The sequence below is a fragment of the Podarcis melisellensis genome (assembly GCF_964234715.1).
Source record: "Podarcis melisellensis genome assembly, chromosome: 8".
NCBI lineage: Eukaryota > Metazoa > Chordata > Lepidosauria > Squamata > Lacertidae > Podarcis > Podarcis melisellensis.
The window spans coordinates 64,888,589-64,906,018 of record NC_138540.1 but is presented as its reverse complement, the minus strand read 5'-3'; the positions used below and the strand labels follow the sequence as shown (position 1 = coordinate 64,906,018).

General features: G+C 46.2%; 2 protein-coding genes across 4 annotated transcripts in view; one reads left to right on the top strand and one right to left on the bottom strand.

Moving 5' to 3' along the window:
- UBXN11 (UBX domain protein 11) overlaps positions 1 to 12,485 on the top strand; it is a 25,692-nt gene extending 13,207 nt beyond the window's left edge. For 2 of the 3 annotated variants that reach the window (XM_081921479.1, XM_081921480.1), the window contains exons 10-15: positions 2,001 to 2,078; positions 5,380 to 5,503; positions 6,833 to 6,936; positions 7,645 to 7,712; positions 8,728 to 8,874; positions 9,146 to 12,485. In XM_081921479.1, coding sequence (XP_081777605.1) covers positions 2,001 to 2,078; positions 5,380 to 5,503; positions 6,833 to 6,936; positions 7,645 to 7,712; positions 8,728 to 8,874; positions 9,146 to 9,305 — 681 coding nt within the window. In that variant the 3' untranslated portion in view covers positions 9,306 to 12,485. The remainder of the gene's footprint in view (positions 1 to 2,000; positions 2,079 to 5,379; positions 5,504 to 6,832; positions 6,937 to 7,644; positions 7,713 to 8,727; positions 8,875 to 9,145) is intronic. The other variant, XM_081921481.1, reaches the window with a different exon arrangement.
- On the bottom strand, positions 12,364 to 17,430 carry SH3BGRL3 (SH3 domain binding glutamate rich protein like 3). Its single transcript, XM_081921579.1, has 3 exons — positions 17,271 to 17,430; positions 16,256 to 16,423; positions 12,364 to 13,269 (listed from the first exon to the last, which is right to left on the bottom strand). The coding sequence occupies exons 1-3, from the start codon at positions 17,316 to 17,318 to the stop codon at positions 13,204 to 13,206; spliced, it is 282 nt and encodes a 93-aa protein (XP_081777705.1). The 5' UTR covers positions 17,319 to 17,430; the 3' UTR covers positions 12,364 to 13,203.

Here is a 17,430-nt window from a genome sequence, read left to right as displayed (position 1 = left end):
ATAGGCTCATTGTATGGTCTTGGGCAGATCTCAGTGGCTTCCATGCTGCACCTGTAAACATGGGGATAACAACAATTAACCTTTGTGGTGGTGGTGATGATAAATGAAATAAGGAAGATGAGCTGAGTAAACCGAAAACTAATTTGCTCTTCAAAATTATTTTCTGAGCATTATGATGTAAAATGTTCCCTGGCTGTTCTCTGAATATTTGATGTCAATATTCAGTGATATTTGATATCTGGCAAGCACATGCAGTGAGATTTAGATTTTGTGTTTGACACCTGCTAGAAAGGAAAGCTGTCTGGAGATACCTCCAGATCTAAGGATTGGTCCACACAATATGAAATAGAAGGCTGCCCACCTCCCCAGATGGGAGCCCTGTATTGAGTTACGCCTGATCACCATCCCATAACCTTTGCTGTATCCTGGTATCATTATTCTCAGCATTAACTAACCCCAGTTGATGGTGTGAGGATAGGGAAATATGCTCAGCTTTGTGGTTGTACCCCAAGGAGGAGGAAGTGAAACCCGACAGTGTTTGACCCAGACTGCCAGCAGCACCTTGAACACTGACTTGGGGAAAGTAGACAGCTGAACCAGGAAGCATTGATTGGGGCCCTGACGTAATCTGAGTTGTGTCATCAAGGCCCTCCTAAGCCAGGCGTGCCCAAATCTGAAACGTTTGAGCCACTGACCCTCAGTGGCTGCAGCTCCAAAGCCAGACATCAGCAACCTAGTCTCAAATGTGCCTCCAAGCCTACTCACCACAACAGGCAGAGGTAACGGAGTGTCAAGCTCCAGGCAGAGGACTGTCTCTTTAAAGCCTATCAACCTCTTGATCAAAATGTGCTGGGTCATCCTGAGGTGGAGAATGAAATCAAGGAGGCATCCAAAGCAAAGGGCTTGTGGGACCTGGTTTGTGCCTACACTCAAGCCCAGGGGCTATAGCTCAGTTAGCATAAGCAGTCCTTGGAGCAAGTGGTCTACCCCCAAGACCTGTCCAAGGTTCTGAAGGCTGTCTCTCTGATCTGCCTGTCAGTCCCCTGCTTGTGCTACCTGCTACAGACCACTACCAGAATTGCTGCCACCAGATGCTGCTGTGGGCTCATGCTCACCAAGACTGGGCACTCAGAGCTGCCTCCCAAAATTGTAGTCTGCTTCTTCCTTATTGTGGGTTTCTCGTCCCTGAACTGTTTTGAATTTGAGCTACAATTCCTCTTTCAGACTGAGTATTTTGCAGTCAGAATTGGATTGGTGAAATTGAGGTTGTTGGCACATTTACAAAACAAAAAAAATTCCTTCCAGTAGCACCTTAAAGACCAACTAAGTTAGTTCTTGGTATGAGCTTTCGTGTGCATGCACACTTCTTCAGATACACTGAAACAGAAGTTGGTTTTTAAGGTGCTACTGGAAGGAATTTTTTTTGTTTTGACTATGGCAGACCAACACGGCTACCTATCTGTAACTGGCACATTTACATTTTGTTATGTGCATTTTTTGTTTCACCTCCAGCTCCGGTAAGAGAGTATTCTGTAAACTGAAATAAATGAGAGGTATTCCTTTATCTGGACTGCTTATTGTGGTTGTTCAGTCACCAGACAGCCTTGGGGGCTTCTACTGTGGTTCTTGCGGGTGCTATTGCACCCTTAACCCTGCCCTCCTCCTCCCTTAGCACCTGCCAAAGCCTCTGTTCCTCCCAGTGTTTATTTTTACTTCAAAATTTTATTTTATTTCAAGCTTTTTTGGCATGTTCTTTTCCGGCTGTTTGGTTGGTTCCTTTTTCCATTTTTATCTTGATTCATTTTAATTCTGAGGGGGCTGTAGGTTTTTTAGTTGTTTCAGTGTTCTGAGCATCACCAATTGTTCATCTGTGAAATTTGTATTTTGTGGTTCTTGTGACAGTGTCTTAAACTGGTCCCCAGACCCAAAAAATGTTTAGGGGCACTACCACCCACAGTATAGAGAAAAATATGACATGTGGGCCCTGTTTGTGGTTTCAGCAACTCCTACGAGATATCATGGACGGTTACTTCCCTTCTGAGCTGCAGAAGCGTTACCCAGATGGTATCCCATTTCAGGTATGCCACCCCCTGCTCTCCTACAGCTTCCTGTTTATTGAGTTCTTCGTTTGCAGAAGTTTCATTTGCTTATCAAAAATGTGGTCTGCAGTTAGAGCAGCTCCATTGTTTAAGCAGTACTGAGAACCTCTCTTTACTCTAAGCAGTTATAATGTTTTTTCCTCTTTCAGGAACTGATTGTTCTATATATGAGGAACTAAGAGTGCTTTTTGCTTAAAAAACTGGAACACTTTTCAGTTCTTAAAAATGGAGATTCCCTCCTTAAAAAAAAACAAAACACTTATCTTTTCTGCGATCATCATTGGTTGTTCTGTGTGCAGTAATAGATTAACACTGACTGTGTGGATGAACATTCTTTGAAGAAAATGAGTTTATGTTTCATTTTGAGACCCAAGAAAGGAAGAGGAGCGGGAGAAGAGAGCTCTCAGGCAAATGGGAAGAATAATAGGACATGATCTCTGAGAAAAGGGCAGACCAAAAAGCCAGAAAATGTTAGACAAGAGGTGGGGAACCTGTGGATCCCCAGATGTTATTGGACTCCAGCTCCCATTAGCCCCAGCAAGCATGATCAATGGTCAGGGATGGTGAAAAGCATACAGGTGCAAGTTACCACAAATTAAGAAATATGTTATCTTCTGCAAAATGACAGTGCCTGAAAGTGGTTATTATATTTGGTAGGCTTGTCCCCAAGTTGTGTTTGCTTTATGGAAAGTTGAAACTGTGCACAAACTCTTCTTTTAGATTATGCCCAATATTATATAAGGCAAGTAAAGAATTAGAGATTAACTTGCTATAAACAGCCACATTTGAAAAAGTATGTGACTGGAACGTTGCTGCTTCATCTATTGAGAATTGATTAGAAGAGGATTAAATATATCGCTTGTGGTAAAACCTAACTGATTAGGGGGCGATACTAAGCTCCCTGAAGGGTCATTGGATGTTGTGGACCTCCCTCTCTGACTACAGAGAGGGAGGTCTGCGCGTAGAGAAGGTCTGCCATTGGAGACCTTCTTGGGGGAGCCATGGAAACCACACTAGGTAAAAGATCTCTGGACGATTAAGTCCAGTCAAAGGTGACTATGGGATTGCAGTGCTCATCTCGCTTTCAGGCTGAGAGAGCCGGCGTTTGTCCACAGACAGCTTTCCAGGTCATGTGGCCAGCAGGACTAAACTGCTTCTGGCACAACGGGACACCAGGACGGAAACCAGAAACGCTGTTTACCTTCCTGCCGCAGCGGTACCTATTTATCTACTTGCACTGGCGTGCTTTCAAACTGCTAGGTTGGCAGGAGCTGGGACAGAGCAATGGGAGCTCACCCCTATCTGCGGGGATTCAAACCGCCAAACTTCTGATTGGCAAGCCCAAGAGGCTCAGTGGTTTAGACCACAGCGCCACCCGCACTATCCCATTCTATTGGCGCTATCCCATTCTATTAATGCTCTGATGCAACTGAAGAAAGGGTGTGTGTTGGAGGCAGATTGTGGGAGGCCCTAGATTCACAGGATACAAGGCCTTTTGTTCCCTGAACATGCCCTTGACTAGGAAGTAATACTACACTCTTGAAGCTGGTGTAGTTCTTTCCTTTTCCATTGAAACCAGTTGCAGCAGGAATGCGGGGGGGGGGGGAGAAAAAGTAAACAGAGAGGGACTGCCACCCATCCTTTGACCAGGCCAGTGCTAGCCCAGGGGTGCTTCCTAATAAAGTCGTGCCATAGTCTCTTCTCCCACCCCTACCACCTTCCTTGGGATTGCTGTGCTCTTCTGTTTTAGAGAAAGAAGGGAAATGAGGAAGTAATTTATCAATAAACTATTTTTAACTTTCTAGAGTAGTGTATTCAGGTGGAACTACTGATACAGCATTGGTCTGATCCTTGTCAGCAGAAGTGACTTAATCAGATGGTGTGTTTGCTTTGTTTGGAGGCAACTGGAGCAGTTTCTTCCAAACAAGTGGGAGGAAAGTGTATTGCTTTCTTGCCCATTATTCGTTAGTAGGTGGAGGAAACTGTGTTTCTTTGTTCTCATTATTCATAGATGAGTGGAAAATGTTTTACATAAAAGAGAAAAGAACAAGAACAAGGAAATGTGGTCGGGGTTTCTGAAAAAAGCCCCTGTGAGACAGCAGAGGGGAAGCACCTGCTCCCTTTCCTTTTGCAGGTGAAGTGTGGGGAGCGCCAGAACTGAACAGTCAGTTAGACTCAAGCAGGGAAGAGTGCACAAACCGCAGGGTCCAAAAGTTAGCTGGGGCAGAGGATCCTCTCTAGAGGATCATACAGTTAGAGATCCAGAACACGTGACAGCTGGGCCTCTTTGGCTTCATATACCTTTCTGGTTTCCCATTTGCTCTCACCTTCTAGTTTCTGAGAGATAGTTATAGAATCAAGAAGTGATGTATTTTTGTTCGGTACTATGCTGTGTTGCCAGAGGGATTGTCCGCGTGTCATGGGAGAAAATTCACAGCACAAAGGAAAGTAATGCATTATGTAGCAGGATAACCAGAAGCCTTTCTCCCACCATGCTTCAGAGCACATGCAGAGTGTTTTTTCTATATGTGTGTGTTTCTATTTCTAGGATAATGTTTCAAATATGCAACCCACTTCTTCCCATAACCCAGATTGAGCAGTCTGGAAATGAGCTGCCACTTGATTTTGTGGATTGGATAAACTGGCCCGGAGTTTGCTTCTGGATTTTAAGTGGTGGCTCTTGGATTAGATTCATGTAGCTTTTCTGATAGAAGGAAAGAACAAGGGGTAGGACCCTCTTTTATTTTATATAGCAGCTGGTCTGGTAGAGGCAGTGGCACATCTTGGATCATTGAGACTCCTCACACAAACACACTGGTTTATGATGGCTGCAGAAAAGGCCTTGCTTGTGGGGGCTCCCAGCCGAGGGTTGTATCCAACCTAAGTTTTACTCAGAGTAGTCTCTTGAAATTACTGGACACTACTTAGCCATCCCAGTCTACTCATGAGTAGGACTAGATTTGAATACAACCCTGAATGTTTTGCTTTGAGTGAACCTTTTTTGACCCACCTCTCTCCAAGTGTGGTTTATTGAGTTTTGATCAAGCATTACCAGCTTGATAGGCAGTGCCACTGTGGCAACTGTCCTGCTGATCAGGCTGAGGCATCCCTGCTGACTGATCATTTGTTTTGCAGTTTCTGCACAAGGAAAAGATGACTTCTCTTCCATCCTCCATTTGTCACTGCTGCCAACATTTACTAACACTTCCTTGCCTAACACTGAACTCTGGAGTTTGGGGTTAGGTAGGGCACTGAATAGCAATACAGGTCTCTTCCACAGGTCACCGACAAGAGAGACACCGTATTTCAGGAGAGGAAGCTGCAGCACAAAAGTTTTCCAGGCCAGGGCCACGTCATTGGCCTTGCCAGACCAAGCGGATTAAAGGAGACAAATGAGATACCAGGTGAGATGGTGGTTAATGGTGAGTGTAGGAAGGACCCTAACTCAGCAGCAGTATTTGCCTGGCATGCAGAAGGTCTCAGGTTCAATCCCCAGCTTCTCTAGGTAGAGCTGGGAACGGTTCCCTCTCTGCTGCATAGCTGCTGCCAGAATAGACTTTACTGATGGACCAGTGGTCTGGCTCACTATAAGGCAGTCTCCTATGTTCTTGTTCTTATTTGTTTGGTTTCCTTTAATCTCTCTCTTTCTGTGTGTGTGTGTGTGTGTGTGTGTGTGTGTGTGTGTGTGTGGTTCAGTGTTTTAAAATTCTGGTCCTCAACTCATCTCCTTATTTACTTACAACCACTCAGTTAATTATGGCTTCATTTCTTGTATGACAAAACTTTTGACATTGCATTGTGTTGAATGACATTTTGTGTTATATGCTGCTTGTAATGGAAAGGACCTTTTGTTTTCCCCCACCAGTCAAACATCTTGACAAGAAGCGCTTCAGAAGGATTTTTGGAAAGAAGTCAATTACTAAAAATGAATGAATGAAAAAACAATGTATATACTACTACTAATGACGATAGTGTAACATGCTGCACTGGGGGGGGGGCGGGTCAAAGAGTGGTTTCCAAAGTGGCTTACATCAGTAAAAGGTACAATTCAGAGCTGATGGCAGGCACTGTAACTAAATCAAAACAAGATGCAGGCCCAACCCCCAGGCTCCCAAATGAAAATGACAAAGAAGGGAGAGTGGAATAGAGGACAAAGACAGAGGAAGAAGATCCTGTCTGCCAATGCCAGAGAGGAGGGATGAGCTGTGAAACAGGCATTTAAATTGACTGTAAACCACACTGATCTCCCCTTGCTGGCTTTCTTACCTGGTTAGAAGTAGCACTTTGGCTGATGGCAGAGATGGGCTGTGCTTTGGTCAGTTATCAGTCAGTCTCAGGACAAATGGCTTGGAGCTCTTTCTTTTAGTGGCTGGCAACCAGAGAGTAATTGTCTCTCACTTCTGCAGCCACTGGATGACAAGATCTTAGTGCAAAGTACCAGTGTTATGCCTAGGGTTCTTTCTTTGCCTATCTGCTAAAGCAGGCATGTCCAAAGTCCATTTTGGGGGCCTAATCCAGCCCCCTGACAGGTTCAATCCAGCACCCATGGCAGTTTCTTTCTTGGGGTAAAATCCAAAAAAAAGCTCAACAACCTCAACCCTAAAAAAAAAAACACCTCAACAACTTTGGTTGGCCCTCACACATGCCCACTTCATCAAATCTGGCTCTCTCTGAAAAAAGTTTGGGCATCCCTGTACTAAAGCATTTACTCCCACAATCCTCTGTTATGGCAGGTCCTAAGCTCACCATGGAGCAGTTTTTGAATAAGCTTCCAAAGTCACGGATTCAAGATGGGCAAGTGATCGATATCCGAGGAGAAATAAAAAAAACCCTCCAGGTAGGGTGGAACTCCTTCTCCAGCCTGCATGTAATGGGGTTTGATTCTGGGGTTTCTTCTTCTGGTCAGCACTTCTGCTAATAGCCAATACTTTGCAGCAGCATGAGCTTAGGTACCATATGCCTACCTAGAATCCTTCCCCTACCAGAATTTAATTTTGTGACCAGGATGTGTCAAAAGAATATAGGATGCACATGCAGAATACTTGCCCTTTTGGGGTCTCCTTCCTTGTCCATCTAAAGCCCAATACAAATGATACACAATGATAATCGTTCCCCTTCTGCCTTCATTTTGAGAATCAATGCTGACATGGTAGCCAAGGTTAGGGGGGAATGCACATCTGTAATCCCAAGTATCAGAAGAACAGGAAATTGGGGTTCATATGGTCATCTTCTCACTTCCCCAAAGGCTATATATTATTGGCATTCAAATAGTGCCATCAAGCTAGTGTGATGTGGTGTAGTGGTTAGAGTAAGGGTTGCCAGCCCATGGGCAGCTTCCCCAGACTCTGAGCTTGGAGTATGAGCTGAGTTTGGAAGTTTTAATTAATAGCCAAGGACCCAGAACCAAACCCTTCAGTTCTAAACAGTCCAACAAAAGACAACTTTGCTTCATGTTTGGATGTGTTGAGATGAGCAGGGCAGCTGATTCTGTTTACATTTCTCAGGACAGTCAGATTTTGACACAGATTTCCTTCTTTGGTTCCAGGGCTCAGGTGGAAAAAGCCACGAAGTGATTGTGGTGGAGACCCCCAGTATTGCAGCAATGAAGAAGAGGTAAAAAAGAAAAGGCAATTTCCCTTCTTCACATTAATGGCTGTGGCATCATGCAGTCTCCTCAAACTGTAGTGCAGGAGGGGGAATAATAATAATAATAATAATAATAATAATAATAATAATAATAATAATAATTTATTATTTGTACCCCGCCCATCTGGCTGGGTTTCCCCAGCCACTCTGGGCGGCTTCCAACAAAGATGAAAGATACACTAAAATGTCACATATTAAAAACTTCCCTGAACAGGGCTGCCTTCAGATGTCTTCTGAATGTCAGGTAGATGTTTATCGCTTTGACATCTGATGGCGTTCCACACGGCGGGCGCCACTACCGAGAAGGCCCTCTGCCTGGTTCCCTGTAACTTGGCCTCTCGCAGTGAGGGAACCGCCAGAAGGCCCTCGGAGCTGGATCTCAGTGTCCGGGCAGAACGATGGGGGAGGAGACGCTCCTTCAGATATACTGGGGAACCTGCGGCGCTTCAGATATTGCTAGACTACAACTCCCATCCTCCCTGACAACTGGCCATGCTGGTTGGGGCTGATGTGAGTTGGAGTCCAGCAGCATCTGGAGGGCCACTGTAGCACTTTCTTTCACGGTGATTCCCTTTATTCAGAGCTGCATTGAGAAGTATGTGATTTGGGTTCTCATAATTCACCTTTGACAGGGGACAGACAAGTCCCTTACACACCTGATTCATTGAGGGTTTAAGACCCATCAGCTACCTTCACCTGGTTTAGCTGGCCAGTTGAAGCCATTTCCTGGGGTTTGGCCTCTGTCAGCTTCTAGGAGCCACAGGTGAGAACTGAGTGCATCAAAGGTGGTGAAATTACTGCACAAACTGTCCCCCACCAGAGATACTGCTCCTTCCTTAATACCCCATATGGCTTGAACAAGTTTCTGCATGTTCTGTTGAGGGAAATGAGGGTCAGATGGGGCTTGTCAACCTGGGAAGGTTTCCCCACCCTCTTCAAAGAAACCATTGTCCCTTCTCTAACCAGCTTTTCTGATCTTCAGGTTGGAAGGGAATGAAAAAAAGAAGGCCTCCAACCCCAATGTCGCAACTCTTCGGATAAAGTCAGAGAATGGGGAGAAGACCTATATCATTAAGATGCCATTCACCGAGACCATCGGAGACCTGCGCCAGCATCTTGCCCAGAGCAGGTAGTAACAGGGATCATTCTAGCAGATAATCTTTTGTAGAAGTTTCTGAACTTTAAACTCCTGATTCTGCAACTAACATCAGCAACTAAAGTCTGTGCTCACTATAAACAAATAGGGGGAAAGTGTGTGTTTTTGCTTAATGCAACGAAGATGCTGATAAATTTAAAACAATTATTCAATAGGTGTATTCAAATTTTAAAATTTTGCATTAAACAAATTTTGCATTAAACAAATCAGCTTACTTACAAGCACTATTCTTCTCATTTCCTAGGGGAGAAGAAATGGAACCTTACGAGATCATCAGCACTTTTCCTTATCGAGTGTATAACAACAACTTCATGACGCTGGAGGAGTGTGGGCTGGTCCCCAATGCCTCGCTTCGGCTGCAGAAAAGGGCCCCGTCAACCAAATCACAAGGGCAACAAGTGTAATGGTTTACAGTGGATGATTCATCAGGCTTGGCTGCCACTCAGCTAGGGAGTAGTGTGCCTTCTTCAGGAGAGCCTGTGCAAAAATGACATCCTCTAGTCAGAGAGAGAAACAGGGAAGGGCTGACCTTTCCACTTACCCAAGCTCCAACCTTTGTGGCTATTCTCAGCACTTCAGTCAAAGGAGAAAGCCGGGGTTGGGGTGTAGTTGGAATACTGGGCATTAACCCTCCCTTTGTTACCCAGCTTGAGTGGGGCTTAGCCCCAGGTCTAGGTTATCATTAGCCTCAAATGGATGAACAGACTCTGGCCCTTGTAAAGCTCTCATCAGAAACACTAGACCTTGCTCCAAGAAAGAGCACACAGTTGGGCTACTGGTGCTAGCATGAAGTTTCCCTTTTCTAAGCTGCTGCATCATCAAATGAGCGCTGAGTCCCAGACCATGCACTGGTGCACACCATGTGCTTGATAGCACCCACCCTGTTCCTGTAGCCTACAAGGGCCTCAAAAATGGGGTTTACCAACTAGTTGGTGGGGTTAGGGGCACCTGTGATGCAAGCCTGTTAATTCATCTAATGCAGGTGTGCAGAAACTTCAGCCCTCCAGATGTTACTGAACTATAATTCCCATCATCCCTGGCCACTTGCCGAGGCTGATAGGAGTTATGGTTCAGCAACATCAGAAAGGCCCATGGTTCTCCACTAGTTTTAATGGGAAAGGGAGATGAACATTTTTTGCCTTTCCTGAAGCTGAAAAGGACCTGCGCACCCAGCCTTGAACTTTGTGTGGCCACAAAGGCAACTCAGCCACATGTAAGCTTCTCCTCCCCTGTGCAAGAGGCTAAACAGGGAGTCCCAACTTCAGCCAGCCCATACACTGTGTGTAATGCCCCAAAGCTTAGTGAGAAGTGCCTCTCCCCCCACCCCATAGCGTGGATGCAGTTCCAGAGCAGCCCATCCTTTGTCTCTGGCAGGACTGGGGAGTCTTTGTCCCCCTGGATAATGCTGAACTACAGCTCCCACCAGCCCCAGTAAGTCTAGCCAGTGGTCAGAGATTGCGGGAGTTGTAGTTCAGCAAATGCTGGAGGGACTAGGTTCCCCAAACATACAACTCTGGCTACGGCCAAACTTGGATGTCCTGCAGTTAAAAACCAGCCAGTGTGTGGGAGAAATTACCTTTAGCAAGTCTCTTTTGAGACCACAACAAAACACAGTTAATTTCTCTTCCTCTGGCGAGTTATATGCAAAGCTGACCGAATCTCATAACAGCAACCCACCTTGTTCAATATAATGTCCCTTGTTATTGTTTCTGTTTGCCCAAGGCTTGCAATATTAGGTAGCAAGTTCTTCCACCCCCTGACTGATCTTTGTAGTTGTTCAGTAAAGAGGGCCTTGACAGCCATGTTTCAGGGTGTCATTCCCTATGCCTTCTGGGATGGAATTTGCATGTTTCAATGATCAGTCCATGTCAAAACCTCCCTTCCTCCAGAAAATTAGCTGGCCAGAGAGAAGGGTTTTAAAATAATTATTAAGCCACAATTCTGCTAAAAAGTGGTGTACCGAATGGACTCAGCCTTTTCTTTGACAAGGAGGAAGGACTCAAGCATATCCAATTCCTCTTCTTCCCTACCTTCTTAATTGTTCCGAAGTTATGAAGTTGTACTGTTCTATGAAGACACCAGATGCTTTTTCTGACCTGTTAAATTGGTTCCTAGTGCTTACTAATCCATGACTGCCTTATCTACTTAATTGTTACTGGTTGCATGCCACAAGGAGAGATGTCCAAAGTTTGGGTGATCTGCACCTTTTCAACAGGAACGCCAATGCATCTGGCCTTCCCTATGCATAACACAGCACCTCTAACCCCTAAAATCACCAAGGCCCAGGAGGTCCACAAATCTCAGCCATTTGTGCTCATTGTAAAACTCTGCCTCTTCTGATTTGAAGCTTTGTCCTGAGTCTCCACAGCCTAGCACCAATACAGAAACAAGACCCCACTCTCCCCTCCTTGGTGCCGAACTGGGAGATGGGGACTACTTTCCTGCCAGACTTAGGCCCATCTGCACTATATATTTAAAGCTGTATCCTGCCACTTTATACAGCCAGGGCTTCCCCGAAAGAATCCTGGGAACTGTGGTTTGCTAAAGGTGCTGAGTGTTACTAGGAGGCTGCTATTCCCCTCACAAGGCTAGCTTCCGGAGTTCCTTCCCTCTGGAGAGGGATCAATTGTTAAACCACTCGAGTACTGAGCACTGAATGCTGAATGATTGATGGGGAAGAATAAAAAACATAAAGCCTGGGGAAAGTGGGAACAGAAAGGCATATCCTGGAAGAGAGCATGCTGGCTGGTTGGCACCCTGAGCATAAGGCACACACACTGCAACATTTTGTTGCAGTTCCCATTTGCAGTCTCAAATTAAGAAGAGCTCAAATGAGTAAGCTGACATTTTACACCGGCTTACTGCCTTCCTCTGTGGGAGGTGAGGGGAACTCCACTTAAAGAAGTAGTGCATGATGAGTTAAGGGCCTCTTCTTGGTGATCACTATCAAGTGCATTTTCCCCTACTAGCACCTTCTGCATGGCATTGTTTTCACTGGCAGGTAATCCCACACAATGAATGAATCAATCAATCAATCAATCCTGCCATTGAATAGACAAATCGCAACCAAGCCTCCTTCCTAGAGACAACCTGACTGTAACTAGAAACAATTCTGTGATGCCGCAGCTCCCATCGTACATCCACAGCAAAACAATCCTGGGTTCAGTGCACAAGTCTTTACAATTTACGCTTTTGTAACTTCAGTTATTGAGGAAGGGCGCAAGGATAGTATTTTAGAAATTTATGGGTATTTGATGCAACTGTGCTCAAACCGTCCCAATATAGCCTACAGGGCTCTGCCACCTGTCCAACGCTTGGTCCAGGAACAAATCGTTTTGTGCTGAGGTATAGTAAATGTGATCAACCCAGCTATTAGGAGAGCTGGAAAATAGATTTCTGAATCAATAATCAGGATGGTACTCCACTTTTATCTTCCAGTTAAAGATACACACAAAGCCACAGTTGAGGTTTTTAGCAACATTTAATAGCATCTCAAATGAGATGGCCATTTTTACAAATTTTGCTTTTAGCAAGGAAAAAACCTGAAAATGCACTTGGTCCATATTTGCAAAAAGCCAGTTTTTGTTTTTTAAAAAAAGAAAAAGTGTGAAACAGCTGATGCAAGAACAGACCTAGCATTCTATATACGTCCCATATGAGTTGGGGTGGGAACACACTAATGGAATACAAGATCTGCTCTCACCATCCTCTTGGAAACCGCTTTTCCTAGGAGAGTCTGAGCTGCACTGAAGTAATTTTTAAGACACACATACAACCCTACCCCATCTCTCTGTCAGAAAATGAAATTTCAGCGCATCATCTTGTGCAGTACTTTTGCATTGGTATATAACAAAGTAATATTAATTATAGCAGACGGCTGCTGCTCTCATTTCCTGGGTAGGAATGAAAGAGGAAGTGTGGAAGCCAGCATTTGCAACTGGTTATAAGACAAGAGGCAACGCCTCCCCTTGTTCTTTTCTCAAGGGCAGGCTCGGCACAAGGAGTGGGGGGAGGAGGTTTGGGGAAAGCTCTGCTTTCCGATGTCCTTGACCGGTAGATTTCTCATCCACAGAGGCACGAGGAGCAAGGCCCAGCAGCATTCAAAGGAATGTGCAAAGTGTTTTCCTTTTTGACCATGCTGAGAGGGAAGCAGGCAATGAAAGGGAGCTGGAGAGGTGTCTGGTCACACAGGGCCAGGCTAGGGCTGACAAGGACATAGGAGGTTGGGTAGTGATCCATTTGGAATGCAAAGTCCAGGTTTGGGGTAGGGCTGAGGGGCAAGGGGCAAGGGGCAAAGCATGCTCAGGCTAGCTTGAGGAACTCCTGCAGGGTCTTCTGTTCCACTGCTTCCACAAACAGTTCGTAGTCCTGCCGGATGGGAGAAGCAAGAAACAAAACTCAAATACAGAGTCAATAATAAGGCAATATGTAATAGAAAGCTAGGAGCCTCTTTCTCTCCAAGGCCCCATAAAGAAGTCTCATGCCACTATGAATAGTCATGGCTTCCCCCAAAGAATCCTGGGAGCTGTAGTTGGTTAAGGATGCTGAGAATTATTAGACCACCTATTTCCCCAGAGCTACAATTCCCAGAGTTCCCTGGGAGGAGAGGATTGATGCTTAAACCACTCTGGGAATTGTGGCCCTCAGAGGGGAAAGGGGGTCTCCTAACAACACTCTGCACCCTTAACAAATTACAGTTCCCAAGATTCTTGGGAGCCATCATACCTGTCTAAAGTGGTATGATACTGCTTTAAATGTATAGTGCAGCTGTTGAGCTTCTTGCTACTAGGGCAAGAAGCTCAACAGAACTCTTTTCTCATCAAGGCACAGGAACATGACACAGGAAGCCTTTGAACAGAGTACTCAAACAAAAGTCAAGAGAGTTGTATGAGGAATTCTGCACCAACCACCGAAGAAGCCTCTGTGCTCCCAAATTTAGCTTGCTCCATTCCGCAACCTGCTCACTCAAGAGGCTCATCGGAAGCAGAAAGAGTAGGGACCACAGTTAACCAGAGGTTCATTATTAAAATTTTGTTTCAGAAAAAGCGGTTGCTGTAAACAATGGTCATTACCTCCTGTCTGTAAAGACAGGCAGACTTTAGAACAGATGAATTGACCTAGAGACTAAGCGAGCACTGGTGTGCGGTCAGGAACAAGGGTTGCGGAGGGAGGATAATCACGGAATCAAGCACCTTGGCTTCAGAGTTTTCAAAAAACCGTCCAACAGAAAGCAACTCTCTTTCAAATCTCTCTCACCCCCCCAGTCCTAAAGCATAAAAGTCGTTCAGAACTTGGCCCAAGTACCACACTGGAAATCTGTCCCCAGACAGAGAGGGTGAAGCTTATTTAATGATGTATATGACACAATCCTTATGGGTGGCTCATGGCTGAAAAGCCCCTTTTCACCAAACAAGGCTTCCTGTTAGCTGGGTGTTACAAAGGGAGCTTTCACAAGTGACACAGGAAATGACTTCTGATCTGGAATCTGTCACTTCTGGGTGTTGTTAACATGGCAGGGAATTCTAGCCTTGGGATGGAACAACACAGGCTGATAGATGGTCCTCTGGCACCTCCAATGAAGGAAAGCCAAGCACTGTCTGCATCAGTCTTGTTTCCATTTATTGAGGCTGGATAACCTGTGACCAGGATAGGGCTGACAAGGATTTAGGAGGTTGGGTCCATTTGGAATGCAAATACAGCTATCATCATCCCTGGCCACTGAGTAGGCTGGCTGGAGCTGATGGGAACTTCAGTAACCTTTGGAGGCCACAGCTTCCCTGTCATATCTGGGAATCCTCGAGGCGGGGAGGAGAGAAAGAGAATCCTTATGATCCCAAGATCTATTCCAGACAGGGAGGGCACAGTTAGTAGTCCACTGACATATCTACCTAGAAGAGGCTCAAGAACAAAGTTTTGGTTTAATATTAAAAAACACAGTTTAGCCTTGCTCTGATTCAAAAGGGGCCCTGTTGGTCAACTAGATGGCTACAGGATGGCTACAAATAGACCCAAGTGCAACAGCAACTCTTTCCATTTGTAATTCCCAGCAGCTGGTCTTCAGAGGCACATTGCCTCTGATTCACTTTTATTTCCTGACTTAACCTGCTGCTCGCCACACATTCCGAAGAACTTTGCAACAAGCAGCTGATGACAAAAGGAGGGCACGAACCTTTGCTTGCTCCCTAGATGTCAGATGGCAATGGCATGTCACCTCAAAAGAGCAGCACCCCAGGGATGTCATAATAATAACAAATGCCATTTTAAGTACACAAATGTCCACAAATAGCCAGGGTAGGCTTGTCACCCAAGGGGCATTTTTAAAAAGCCCATTCGGGGGGAAGGAGCCCAAAAGCTCAAATGTTGGTCAACTTGCAAATCTCTAAAATAATACGTCACTGCGCATATACTACATTTGTAATTTTTGCAGTGAGCATTTACTACAATGAGTTGAAAAAAAGCATGAGACTCACATACAACCCAATGCACCTGTATAATGCACCTGAGCATTATACATGCATTACCCACAAATCTAATTAGGTCCATTCAGGCATATGGGGCCTCACCCCATCAACCCCAGCCTGCCCTCAGCCAGCCCTACCTGCCTGCCTGCCGTATTCTTACTTACAACCAGACATGGGGTCGGGGCTCTGCCTGTCACTGGTCTCTAGCCCCACCTAGTGCTAGTCTCCCTGCCTTCCATCCTACCAGCCACCACAGCCTGCTAGGGCATAACCATGGACAGACTACAATAGGGCTAGAATGACAAAGCAGGCCTTGCCTTTAAAAGCTGTAAGTGCAACTCATACATGGGGCCATAAAGAACCTTGTACATAAACCAGGGTAGGCATCCATTAAGCCACATTTGTTTGTGTGTGTTTGTGTGTACGTGTGATCTTTTCAGACTGAGTACCAGAAGAAAAAATGGGCAGGGCAACAACAAATTTACACATATAGCTCAGTGTCAGAGCATTGGCCTTGCATGCAGAAGGTCCCAAGGTTCAATCCCCAGTAAAGCAGGGAAAGTCCCAAGGACGGGGGGGGGGGGGGTGAGGCCTGGAGAGCTGCATTTGGCCCCTGACTTAAGCAACAGGCCTCCTCTTTTAAGGCACACAGGCCTACTCACACATGTATTTGCATACATAGGTCTGTTCTGCATTCAAGGCTTCAAACTAAAGGCCTCTTGAAGGTCATTAAATATATGAACGGTCTTGCAGGTTTCAGATCTATAGTTATATATCATAATTTGTCCGGGGGGGGGGCACACCAGTCACACCTCTTGTGAACAGCCAACTCATCTCTTCACTACTAGCCTTGACCAGGGAGCGAAATAACTTTTTCCGCACCAACCACTCACCCCACAGTAATGGTCCCCATTGAAAATCTGGGGAGGGATGGCTTTTGGGTTGCCCGATTTGGCCCTCATTTCGTCCCGCAGGGCGTTATCCTGGGAGATATCCACCAGGGTGTATTTGATGTTCTTTCCATCCAAGATCCTGGTCACTTCGCTCTGCTGAGATTTGATCTGCAGAACACACAAAGGGGGAGGGGGGTGAGTGGGAGATTAATCGCCCTGTTCTGGGATTTGATACATAGGGAAGGTCACACATGGGAACACAGCCTGCTCATATTGCTCAATGCAAAACAAAGAGCCAGAGGCAGGGATTGCAAGACCAGCCATGCTTTGTGAGGGAGGAGGTTCCACTTCTCTCCAAATACAGACCAAGCCCAGTATGTACAAATGCCAGCGCTGGCGGGATTCTAGGCATCGAGGAGAGGGCAGGGCCATTTCAGAAATGAAAGGGGGAGGGAGCTGCTGCTTCAGACTGCATCTGGAAGGGAGGATCCACCCCTAGAAAAAAACTGGTCCCCTCCAGATGTTCTGGACTACAACTCCCATCAGCCTGGCGTTGTGTTGTTCAAGGAAGACACTGGGCTGCGGGGGGGGGGAATCCTCTTTCAAATGGGAAGGGAGATCTGGACCTCTCATTCTGGTTCGTTCCGCCATCAGAGAACCGGAGGGGCTCCCAGTTTGGATTCCCCTCCGGTTTCTCATAGATCATCCGCGGGGTTTGGGGGGAGAAAACAAGATGACTGTAGCATCTGGATAGAGAAGAATCCCCTATGGAAGAGAAGCCCGTCTAGGGAGCTGGAAGGGAGGGGGCAAGAAACGGGGGGCTCAATTCAAGCGGGAGGACGCGGGGGCTGAAAAGGCAGCCAGCTGCATGGGGGCGGGGAAGGGAGAGGGAGCAAGAAAGGGGAGCGCATGCTGCAGAGGGATGGCGGAAAAGCTCCGCCTCGGAGTGCCAGGAGGGCGGTGGAGAAGCCAGCCGCTCGGCCAGGCAGCTCACCTTCCCTGGCGCGCCACTCACCTCTCTGGAGCCTGTCACCGAGGTGCTGTAGACCGTGAGGCTGGCCATGATGCTGGGCTTTGTCGCCGCTCCCTCTCTGCTTTGGCTGCTGGGTGGGTGCCTGGAAGGAAGCGGAGGAAAGGGGTGGAGAGGGAATCTGCTTCCTTCCCAGCCCCGCCCA

What these genes read in the sequence shown, in the direction of transcription:
- SH3BGRL3 (XM_081921579.1), bottom strand. Translation starts at nt 17,318, where the DNA reads ATGGCCAGCCTCACGGTCTACAGCACCTCGGTGACAGGCTCCAGAGAG. An exon ending in CGGTGACAGGCTCCAGAGAG is followed by an intron (nt 16,424 to 17,270) that starts GTGAGTGGCGCG and finishes TGTGTTCTGCAG; the next exon opens with ATCAAATCTCAGCAGAGCGA. An exon ending in ATGGGGACCATTACTGTGGG is followed by an intron (nt 13,270 to 16,255) that starts GTGAGTGGTTGG and finishes CCCATCCGGCAG; the next exon opens with GACTACGAACTGTTTGTGGA.